The 12,596-nt window shown below is 34.2% G+C and overlaps 1 protein-coding gene across 1 annotated transcript in view; it reads right to left on the bottom strand.

Annotated features, from left to right (window-relative positions):
• Positions 1-232: 232 nt before the first annotated feature.
• Positions 233-12,596, bottom strand: part of LOC106470426 (glutamate receptor 2-like) — a 46,273-nt gene continuing 33,909 nt past the window's right edge. The window contains exons 5-12 of the mRNA XM_022399940.1: positions 11,595-11,735; positions 10,276-10,340; positions 7,015-7,105; positions 6,693-6,851; positions 4,699-4,861; positions 3,009-3,223; positions 2,459-2,727; positions 233-1,409 (exon numbers count right to left, since the gene is read on the bottom strand). Coding sequence (XP_022255648.1) covers positions 1,151-1,409; positions 2,459-2,727; positions 3,009-3,223; positions 4,699-4,861; positions 6,693-6,851; positions 7,015-7,105; positions 10,276-10,340; positions 11,595-11,735 — 1,362 coding nt within the window. The 3' untranslated portion in view covers positions 233-1,150. The remainder of the gene's footprint in view (positions 1,410-2,458; positions 2,728-3,008; positions 3,224-4,698; positions 4,862-6,692; positions 6,852-7,014; positions 7,106-10,275; positions 10,341-11,594; positions 11,736-12,596) is intronic.

Here is a 12,596-nt window from a genome sequence, read left to right on the forward strand (position 1 = left end):
CCCCAAAAACTTTGTCTTCAAAATAAGGGTGCGTCTTATATTCCGAAAAATACGGTAGCTTAAAGAAATGAAACATCGGTTTTAATCTTAATCTCTAGTTGACCTGTACAGATCAAATGAGTAATATTGTTATAATAAACGTTCTACGCATACCTTTAACTCGCTATTTATACTGGGCATATTCTAAGTTTTATTTAACGTAAATTTTACATTCTTAACGCTTTTTTTTTCACCTATATAACATAAACATAAACACACAGATTCTCGTTACTGGGAGTGCGTAATTACATATGCTTCAGTACAACGAACGAAAACGAGTGTAACATAATTGAAAAATCAAAGTTTATTTCTACACAGCATTTGCGTTAACAAATACTATATTGAGTAAATAACTTTGAATTAAAGCCTACAATAAGGACACCATATTTACGATTTCTATAGACTGAAACTGTGTGCAGTGTATGAGTACTATGTTACTTGTGTACATACTGAAACTCTTCGTTTATATACTGTTAATTTACTGTAAAGTATCAAAATTTTCATAACTTACACAGTTATTATATAACCAAGCTCATAGTACTGTAAAAGAACGCTAGCAATTTAAAACTTTTAGATATCAATTTTATACAATAGCGGAATACTTACATAGATGTTAGCAAACCACTAGCAGTGGTATTATCTTTACCTGACAAAGCAATATAATTGATTTAGAGCTAAGCGAAATTTTGTGTACTACTACAACCACGGTTAACCAGAGAACAGCATATAATACAGGACCACACCGTAAAGCTGTAGAATTGGGAAAAAAAAAGTCCCTTACGTGATATTATATTTAGTAACAGCTGCTATTGTTTATATTTTAACATTCGAACGTGAGGAAAAGAGTGAGTATGTACTAATACCTCTCGGGTAGCACAAATATGAGTATGTACTAATATCCTCTAGGGTAGCACAAATAAAATAAGGTTTGAGTAAGAGACTTAAAAAAAAAGATGGTATTCTGGGTGATTTTTACATTTACTCTTTTCTGACACATTTTAAATGTATTGCTTTTATGTATTATGGTGGTTTATGTGCATTGCAAACATATACATTAGAACTATATCAAGAAAAAATAGATATACGTTTTTTACGTATGCATGATATTTTCTTATTTAGGTACATTTTGATTTATTTTAAATCTACCAATAAGGTATTCTACACAGAAAGTAACTATTGACATAACATAACCTGACAAAAGAAGTTGAAATGACACAATTACGTCATTCAGAGAAAGGGACAGCAGAATATTTGTTTGATCTTTGTTACTTCTAAGTCTAGGATCACACGACCCCTCTTTTATTACCTGTTCTTCTATGATTCTCTCTTGCCAAAACTGGATTATTCCTCCTCTCTTAAAGTCTCGAATTCTAGAAAAAAGTATATGAAAATTTATCTAATCAACAAAGTATAGCTTGGGGAAGATGAAGATGTGCATATATTTACTATACTTTCTAGTATAATATAATGGCATAAAACAGCTTTGCAATGTAGTTCCATGACACTTGCTTAGCCTGCCGCCTTGATACTTGTTTATTCCTTAATGGGGCTTATGACAAGCAATGAATTGTTACATGCAAAATACTGGCAAAGCTGGTTAACTTTGTTTATTACTTATAAAAAACCATGGCAAGGTATGTAATGTTTGATTCTCTAGACATAAAATTTCAGTAAGAATTGGAGGATATAAAAGTAGCAGTTTCCATTTCCGATCAGAATTGTCCTCTGAGCAACCACGAGGTTACTCGATGGATACAGTAGATAGCCAAAAGTGGCCATGTTATAAAACATACAAACAAATTTCACCTCTTGTCTTGGTCGTAGGTTTTATTCTCTTTCTAAAAATAGCACACGCTGTGAGATATGCTATGATTTACCTAAATAATAATAAAAAACGTTCAGTTTAATAGAATTTGCAATTGTTAATTAGTTGAAACTGGAGATACTAACTATCATCACCTATTTCTGGAAAGTAACGAAAGTATCATTGTAGAGTATTTTATTTAAATAGGTAGTGAGTAGACGGCTGGAACTTTCAATTACTTTCTGTTCTGAAAGGTTGGTACCCAGATAATCAGAAGGCTTAAAAAGAGAAAGGCCATGTGACCTTTAATATATCATATAAATTATTATTTGAAACATTTTATGTTGTATGGTGTATCAAAAATAGAAACTAATCTACTTACAAACAGCATTTTTAATCATATATTAGAGTAATAGAGAAAGGTATGTAAGAGTAAGCGTGACACGGATACATAGAAAAGTATGCCACTCTTATTTAATCCAGTAAGTGAATAAATAATTCAAAAACATCCCGTACATTCAATACAAACAACCATAAACTTAAATATCAACTACTTTTTGCTGTGTGAAAAGTATCATTGCCTCAAATTATCCTCATGCCTCTCTTTATACCTACCTATAGCTCATTGGTTCCAGAAATGGACTATTTTTCTGAAGTCCAAGACACAAATAATCCTCCTTTAATCGTTGTTTCCCAAGATAAAACGGACAGGACCTTCCGGAACTTTCCTCAAATTGCTGAAAGAGCTTTTCCAAGTTAACGTTTGTTGCAAGTAATATGCCTCCATTGGACATAAGATCCAGGTACTGGTTAGGATTCATCCTTTCTTTATTGTTATTTTTATTCTTCTTCCATAGTTCATGAACGAGGCTAAAAGATGTTTCCTATACGAGTACAATTAAAATTATAAATATACGTTAAAGTAAACACATTTTAGATTAAGATCCACAGGTGCAGCATTTTTTCGTAATTCAAAACTTTGAAGGAATTAAAAAAGAATACATTTCACATCCACGATGACATTAATAATCACTCATGTGCTTTAACTTTCTTATCTATTGGTAATTGAATAAATTAGTACTTGAAAATTTGTACAGCAGTATATAATGTTTAAGCCATTAAGAAATAACGCAATTTAGGACTTTCGTACGAATAAATGTTTTACCCTTAAAAATGATTCAGTTGAGGTACCAGGATAATAATATGCTGGAACGTTGCCTTTCAAGACCTGAGCAACTGTATCCAGTGGCTGCTCAGTTTCTTTGATACTTAAAAATGCCCGGATGTTTCCACAATATACACTCAGAACAATTAGACACGCAACTGCCCAAATGGCGAAAACAATTCTAGATCCAATATTGCTTGGGAGCTTCTCTACTCCTGTAAAATAACAACACAAACGGTAATACTAATGACATAGACCTTGCTATTAATGCTTATTTGTAATATTAATTCACACAATGTCGCCACTACGCACTTTTTTAACATACAAATCTGACTAAACTTATGAATCGGTTTTAGTTTCTATTTACACAAACGCACTAAATTAATGGTACAACACTTTAAATTTCGCATACCTAAACTGCTTAGCTGTTCTAGATAAAATTTCTTGTAATAAGAAATAGATGTCACAGTTGAAATCTGACAAATAAATGTTTGCACAAAGAGATAGGAATTTTTATATCAACGTTATTATTTTCCTTTCCATTACACTTAATATTTTGCAGAAACGAACTAGCAATGAGAACGAAAGTATGTAATAAACCGTTTCGCTTCGAGATTCACTCTAAATTTTTCCAAATTCTGCTTCTGGAGACGATCAGAATATGCGATTCAAAAATTATTTAGAATATAATTTAAAGACTAACAGAAGGTTTATCTATTTATAAATCTGCAAATCTCAATAACGATATCCAGCGTTATAAGAAGAAACAGCATAATAAATATTCTTTATGACCATAATACTTTTATACTAAAACGGTTACTAATGAGACTGATAAATGATTTCTTTCTGTTAATACTTTGGCAAAATAATATTTTTCTTTCATTATGTACCAGCCCCCCAGTGGCATAGCGGTAAGTCTGCGGACTTACAACGCTAGAAACCGGGTTTCGATACCCGTGGTGGGCAGAGCACAGATAGCCCTTGTGTAGCTTTGTGCGTAATTAAAAACAAACAAACAAACATTATGTGCCCCCAGTGGCTCAGCGGTAAGTCTGAGGGTTCACGACGCTAAAACCGGGTTTCGATAATCGTTATGGGTTTTGCGCTTAACAACAAATAAACAAATGTTACATATTCATGAAAGAAATCAATATATTACATAAAACAATATCTCCAGAACTTACAGGCACAAGTATTTGAGATTATATATATATATATATACACACACATATACTTTATCGAATGCGTGTTTTAATAAAAAAAATCTCATGTCCAAACAGAAACAAACCAAAACTAATCTTCCAGCACAACTGAAAATCGTGCAGCGGAAAGACTGCATAACGAAAAGATAATAAAACAACATGTAAGCGTATTGAATCAATCGCTCAACTCTACTGCATGTGCAATAACAGAAATTATGAATATTTATTTAAATGGGTACAAATCGTGACAAAGATAGCTTATTCTTGAGTAAGAAAGCACATTATGCTTATATTATAATAAGTTGACAAACAATAAACTTAGCCTATCTTTTTTTTCCTCATTAGTCTGTCGTCTACCCGAGGAAGACAGACCAATGTTCTGTCGAAATATGTAGTATGTTCCTACAAAAATAAATCACTTTATTATGGTCATAAATCATTGTTTGTCAACTTATTATTGAAAACAGTTTACGAAAAAGTATTACTACCTTGCCAAAGAGAAATCTTCAGAGAAGCTTCTAATGATAATTGAAGAATTGAAAACGATGAAGTGGCTCCTTCCTTTGGATTAATTTTAAATAAATAGAACATCCAAGTTGCTGCTACTATTCCTCCCGATAATAAACTGGCAAAAAAGTACGCTACCCAGACCTAGAAAACGTATTGGAGGACGTTAAACATTTATTTTATCATACAACTTAAAATCATCACGATAAATGTTACATCGAAAAAGCCTCTTAATAGTTTACATATAATTGAATATGACATTTCTTTAATCTTTTCTTTTTCGCTATTTCACGACTTTGACAACGTTGTAGTTTTTAAACCAAATAATCGCGAGTTTAAAGCTATTTCAAACTAAATTGATGAAGAAAAGTCAAGTTTAATTGGTGTACATAAGTCATGATATTTTTCCCTCCAGAGTGGTCCAAAATTATATTTCGTATTTTAACATTAATAATTAAATAAATAAGGAAATACAACCATGCATTTAACATCTTGGAAAGAACCACCATCGAAACCAACTATCCATGAGTGGATGAAGAAGCTCTTGGAGAGAGGTATTGTGTTACAGCGACCGGAAGCTGGAAGGCACTATAAGTACGTGAATCATTTCAGCGTAACCCACGTAAATCGCTTCGGCGTGTTTCACGAGAACTTGATACGACAAAAACATCCCTGCTCCGTATCATTCACAAACGACATCTTCATGCCTACAAACTTCAGTTGGTATAGGCACTGCAACCAGATGACAGACCACAGTACAATACATTTACAGTGAACCTCATGGATCGCATAGATGAAGACAACACAGTTCTAGCTCGTGTATTGTTTAGCAATGAGGTTACATTTCATATCTCGGGTAAAGCGAATCGTCATAATGTTCGCGTTTGGAGCTCGGTAAACCAAACCCCCGTGGTACCAAGGATATCGTGCATAATAGCCCAAAGGTTAATGTGTGGTGCGGTCTCATGTGTGACAGGATTATTGGTCCTTTCTTTTTCGCTGAGAGCACTATTACTGGAAACGTGTATCTTGACATGTTGGAAGAATTTGTGATCACACAAATGGAGGAAATGCAACCACGGATAATCTTTAAATATGATAGTGCTCCGCCTCACTGAAGTTTGATGGTCAGACGAGCCCTAGATCATACATTTCTGAGGCGATGGATTGGTCGAGGTGGGCCAATTCCGCGACCTTTGTGTTCGCCAGACATCACTCCACTAGACTTCATTCTTTGGGGGTATGTTAAGGATATCTTATATCGCACACCTATAGCAAACATAACGGAGCTACAGATCAGGATAACCGATACCGTTGCTACTGTAACTGTGGACATGTTGCAGCGAATGTGGACTGAAATCGAACATCGGTTAAACGTGCTGATAACTACAACTGATGCACACGTACAAGTCTAATGACATGTCAATAAAAACAGTTTGAGTTGGGCTACATGATGTTTAAAACTGCTTGGTTGTATTTCCTTAGTTATTTAATTATTAATTTTTAAAATAGGTAAGATAATTTTGGACCGCCCCGTAATATTATCGTTGAAAGACATATTTAACCGGCTAAAAAAAACCAAAAGAACTTAGAATAAGATGATATTTGTTACAAACAATATCATATTTACGTATACTGTTAAACAGACACGTTGATGATTATTAAGAGCATTTAATATTTATTGCATCGAGTAAGAACAAGATTTCTAATTTTCGATGAAACTCAAAAGCTAACACACTTCGCGAATACAATAGCTTTTCATCAGTGTCTTACGATAAACCTATTTTTGTATTCGCGTTATGTTGTATTCTTAGCATTTCGTTGATTTATTTATTTCTAAATCAGTAACACAAAATTTGGATAAAAAATGTGAGTAAACATAATTTTTGAGGAAATTCTGAATCGCATTGATATATCTATATGTGTTTCATTATTGGATGAAAGTTTTTCAAGATGAGAAATTAGGGTTAATTACTTCTACACCGAACAGCCGGAAGAGTGCACCAGAACGTGGGAACTGACGTGGAGCTCTGCTACCGAACATCAATGCAGCAAGCTGATAAAACTCGGCAAAGTCGATGACAGCGTTTCGTTCGGCAGTCCAGGACAACTGAATACCAGCAACGTCTCGTTCCTTTTACAACAAAAGATTAAAACGTACTATAACACACACACACACATATATAGAACAGTATGTTACGATACTACTTAAATCAAGAGCAGATCCTTGTGAAAATAATTCATACATTAAATACCTCGTCGTAGTTGACTGAATGTAAAGGGTCGCTTTACTTTACCTTGCGAGCTAATTGTCCAACAGCTCCTCCCCATACACCTGCATAATCTTTAGTTCCGTAGGAATCAGCCGGCGGGTCTGGAAATGCGAGGCTATGAACAGTAAAACGTGTTAATCAATTTTAGGATTGTTCTTCATTACAAAGAGCAGAAAATTTAGAGCCATATTTTGTGGTTACCTGTTATTATTTTATGAGAAAAATGGATATTATGACTAACATAAAAATATTATAGAAGCTGGAGAAAGCTTAAATAAACCTTCGGTATTTCCATATTTCAAGTGAAAAACAGTTCCTGATGTGGATTTATATAAAAAGATTTTAAACGTCAATGATGTTTGATTAAAAAAAGAGAGAGAGTTCAAAAGTAGGAAACAACAGAAATCTGAGGAAATTTAATTTCTATTACAGACATACTTATGTTTAGCTAAATATTATAGTACAAATTAATAAGAAACTGCCTTGATACCTCGAAAACATTTTAGAACATCAGTTAGATCTAGCGCTTAAATTCTGTTTTTAAAATGTATTAGTTCACCATAAGAAACAGCTTACACAATGGCGAGATAAAATAATTTATGTAAAGTGTTAGGTTTCCTTTAGAAAACTACTTATCATATAAACATAGAAACTCTGTGATTACTTTGTATAAGGCTTATTTGTAAATGAAACATTAGACTGCGTTTTCACAAATAATTGTGACCTAACAATTATCGCTATTTCAGAAAAGCTTGAACTATATAAAACTGATACGCTGTTACAAAGACATATCAAATAAAACTTAGATTCAATGATGAGGAAAATAAACATTTTATTGTGTTAAGGACGTGAGTTGAAACATAATTATAAATGTATTTTAATGTTATATTTACTGAATAATTTTAGACGGTTTTATGCATCAAACCAAATTTCTCGAACCTTAAGAACATTTTGGAACATCTCAACTTTTAACCTCTTTTAACACACCGTATAGGATTGCTCATCTAAAGATCTAAAGTAAACTGGATATTAACTTGTCCTACCTCACTTTATGAATCTTATATCCAGTCGATTATATTCACCTCGATAAAAATCTATTTCCAATCCAGCTCTATAGAAGTGTTAAGAAAGCAAGTTGTTAAGATTGCTGTCGCTTATTTTAGTTTCTGTTTCTACATTAATGGAGGCTTTCATGAGTACGTTTGTGTTGCATTAGTGTTTGTCACTTTTATAAGTACGATTATTTTGCATTATTTCGTAAGTAAATATATATATTTTATATTTGTATGTATGAGTTTGGGTGTGGCAGAATCAGTAAAAATAAATCAGTTAAATCAATCTGCTATATATAGAATACATATACAATAGTTTACTACGAGGGATGTATTTCAGGCCCAATGGTACATCATATCATGACTGGTCACTTTGTTAGTACCGTTTCCTAATAGGCTTCCTTTCACCTCGATGATAATCTGGATTGGGCATGAAATAAACCTTTCAAGGTGTTTCTATATCATACCCCCTTGTAGAGGAATATGGTTTGCAAGTTGTTTTTATATGTCAGCTGAGGATTATAGTGACAAATGTACTTTCCAGCTCTCCTGAAAGAGGCTCAGTCGTTATGTAATATGGCAAATGTGTTGATCAAGAAAGATAAACTAAGCTAGATTGTTGAACTATCGACTTAGAATAGCTCTAACCCTTCAGCGTGAAGCACATGAGGTATTGCGAGGTGAACATGATCGGCAACAATATCCAGAAACAGTTTGGATGTCATTCTGGTCGAATAAACCTCTTTCACAAGATCTCCCGTACCACCTTTATGATTGAAATGTCAGAACATCGAGGGTCACATGGGAATTTTTCCCATGAGTAGAGAGTTTCTTGGGGTTTTACCTATATTTTTTCCTTACCTTCAGTATAGAATACGGAGAAACGCAACTAAAAGTACGTCACTTGCTTCTAATCAACCACCCATAATCCACAGAATGAGATTTAAGCACCACCGAATTTACGCTTGTTTGTTTGGGTCTGACTTTGGAGTAGTTTTTGACTGCTATGTTACAATTTTTTATAAGTTTTTCGCACGCTATAGTTAGAGTAAAACGAATTATGACTACAGTTAAAACAATCTGAATATAGGGTGAAGCGTATTACGTTTCACAAGCTTGTTTAATACTTATTTTCTTCAATCGATTTCAGTTATATAATTACCAATACACCAGCTGAGAAACTGGCAGGGCATAAACTACACCAAATCAAAAAATGAATCTTACATGGCCGTAATGTGAGACAGGAAAAAAACACAAAAACAATAAGCATAAAACAAGCAAAACACCCTTAGATCACTCACACAGCGTTGCAAGGATTACCGAGTTACAAGTTCATTAGCAGAAGTATAGGCCCGGCATAGCCAGGTGGTTAGGGTACTCGACTCGCAATCTGCGGGTCGCGGGTTCGAATCCCCGTCACACCAAACATGCTCGCCCTTTCAGCCGTGGGGGCGTTATAATGTGACGGTCAATCCCACTATTCGTTGGTAAAAGAGTAGCCCAAGAGTTGGCCGTGGGTGGTGATGACTAGCTGCCTTCCCTCTAGTCTTACACTGCTAAATTAGGGACGGCTAGTGCAGATAGCCCTCGTGTAGCTTTGCGCAAAATTCAAAAACAAACAAGCAGAAGTATACAAGCCCTTAAAAAATGGGATTCCAGTTTCTATCAGAGAACTTTCAGATCCCACCATCAGAGTCAATATCTACTCAGTACAAGTAAAGGAATCCTGTGGCTAAGTTTGGTTATTTTAATCCACTGTGTTCAATGCCTATAAGCCATCAGCTTGTATAAATTTAAACCTTTGTCATACTGTTACGACAGCGGAAGTCACGCGACACTGGGAGGAACCCCGCGAATGTCCGAGTGTTTGCCAGGCGCTCTCTTTGTTAGTATATAAGCCCGGCAAATAAAGCCAGCGAGAGAGAGATATGCAGATAGATTGAAAAGATAGAGATACAGAGTCAAGCGAACAGTAAGTACCATAAGTAAAATGTGTGAATCACTGTGATTTATAGGGAGTGTTATAAAGGTTGTTCAGTTTAAAGTTTCTGTGGAAATTCTGTGTACTAAAAAGTTGTATAGAGAAAGAATAAACTAGTTTTAGTCAAGAAAGGACTTGAATCGCTGAAGTTCCTCGGAAAGAATTTGTACCGGAAATTAACAAACGAGCAGATAAGTAACAATACTTTTTGTAAATATGTTTGTAATTATAATAATAAAAGTGAATACTTACCTGAAGTTCAGAACCTGTGATAGAATGTTAAGTACCTGAATTGCTAGTTTGTCATTGTTCTTTGTCTGTTAAAGAAAACACAGAAACAAAATAAACAAAGTTTTCATAATTACGTATATCTTTAATGACTCTTACAATTTCTTAACGTTTAAATATCAGTTAGATTATACATAAAAATCTTAATCTGGAAGCTACATATCAGGAGTAGGGCCAATTGGTCCGGGCTTCAACCTGAAAGAGGGCCTAAAATTTAGATACCTGCTATTTAATTTTTACTGCAAATTATATATACAAATTAAATATTCAAATTATGTGTTCATTTGGGGGGGGGGCTAATGATTGTCTTATTTTTTTCATGTGTCATCGTTTTTCTTATTATTATTATTACAGTCAGGGGCATCAAAAGATAAAACTGGCCCCTAGCCTCTCTGAACCTCTGAAAGGGTCTGATCAGGAGATATAACGTTCATCCTTTAAACGTTTTCCAAATGTATGGATCCGCGGGTCTTTGGTTCGACGCGTGACACTATCAAACACGCTTCCCACTTTCATATATGTGTTATAAGATTAACAATACATGCTGCTATTCAGTTAGCAGTAGCCGCTTCATGCGATAGGTTCTGCTTAATGGTTGCATTTCCTTTGGTTTGCAGTTCAGAAATATGAACAATTATGTCTGAACCATAGGAGTCTCTGAATTTGCTGCTTAGCTTACTGTTTATATAAGATGTCGTTCAGGTGAACAAACATTTCTTACCGAATAAAAAGTTAAGGCTCACAATATGGCTTCACCGTATTGCTGAAATATAAAATAAGAATAAACTCTAACACATTAACATCTAGTTTGCCTCCGGGGTTCGATTCCCTGTGGTGGACAGAAAGCAGATAGTCCATTGTGTAGCTTTGCACTAAAACACAATAAGAACAAGGTTTCCCCTGAACGTTATAGTAAAATCCTAATATGTAAATATCTCTGATGTTGTTGACTAGCTGCTTTTGGTCTAGTCTGTCTAGTCAAAATCAGGGAAGACTATACACAGATAGCCCTTTATACAAACTTTATGCAAACAAATAAATATCATCAGCAGCTGTGGCTCACAGAAAATATAGTTTGGTTGAAATGTTGTTACGGTACATTACTCTTATTAAAGCGTCAATAAAAAATATGGGATTACAATTATTATCAATCTTATTGTGATGTAATATCACACCACTACAAAACATTTGATATTGTGTAAAAGAGATACGTCACTGCTTTAATTTCTCATGCGACAATGAAACAATAGGAGTGAATATTCTCAAATCGATTAATAACTTACTAAAAGTGTGGCAAGAAAAGTACGTCCTCCAAAGTTGTTTGTCGATGGTGGAAAAATAATTTCATCGTCTCTGGCATTTGTAAAAGTGGCGCTTCCGTCGTTTTTCCAAATCAGGAATTCGGTGAGAAAACTACTAGAATTCTAGAATGAAAAGAAAGGTTGAACTGTAGGAAGTTAAGTATAATGAATCTTAGAATAGTGTAAATTCTACAAGAGTACCAATGTAACCAGAAAGACAAAAAAATTAAGTTTTCAGAATGGATATATATATCATTGTAATTATCGAAAATTGCTGGATTTTTCATATTTATAACTAGAAAAATAATACACTTATACTCAGGTATATTGAGGAATGTTTTGTGCAAGTATTCTGCATTTTTCTGACATTCTTTTCAACAGAATGTGATAGTTTTAAACTTGTCTTAATTGTTTCCTTCGATTAGGGTTACATACCACAATAACCATTCAAAAGAGCTTTTACTCGTTTGGCCAATCTTCTGCATTACATTTCTCTTGAGATTTGGGTCATAACCAAGTGAAAAAGTGGTGCAGAGGCTTGTATGAGCTAGGAATTTATCTCTTCTTGAACGTATATAATGAGAATGATCAAAGGCACAATTAATCGAAAACTGTGTGATACCGTGAAAGCAAGATATAGACACAACCTTTGCAGTCTTCCTTGTGTGAAGAAGTCTCTCGCTTTTCTCAGCTTGAAACCACCAGTCAGACGCTCTGGCGTAATCTATCGCCTTCTTCAGTGACATACAGACAATACTGAATAGTTGTTGAACTTATATTGTTGACCTACTTCAGTCGAAATTTATGTTTTAAGACTATGGTTCATGTTATTATCAACACAGTACGACTTTCCAAAGACTCTTTAAATAAACGCGAACGTTTGTTTGTCTCTTTAGTTATAATTTAATACTTTTTTTGGGTTTTTGAATTCTAGTCATATAAGCCCTTCCTGTATCACAACAGTATACTCTTCGAACTATTGTA

Source organism: Limulus polyphemus, unplaced genomic scaffold (assembly GCF_000517525.1).
Source record: "Limulus polyphemus unplaced genomic scaffold, Limulus_polyphemus-2.1.2 Scaffold105, whole genome shotgun sequence".
Lineage (NCBI taxonomy): Eukaryota > Metazoa > Arthropoda > Merostomata > Xiphosura > Limulidae > Limulus > Limulus polyphemus.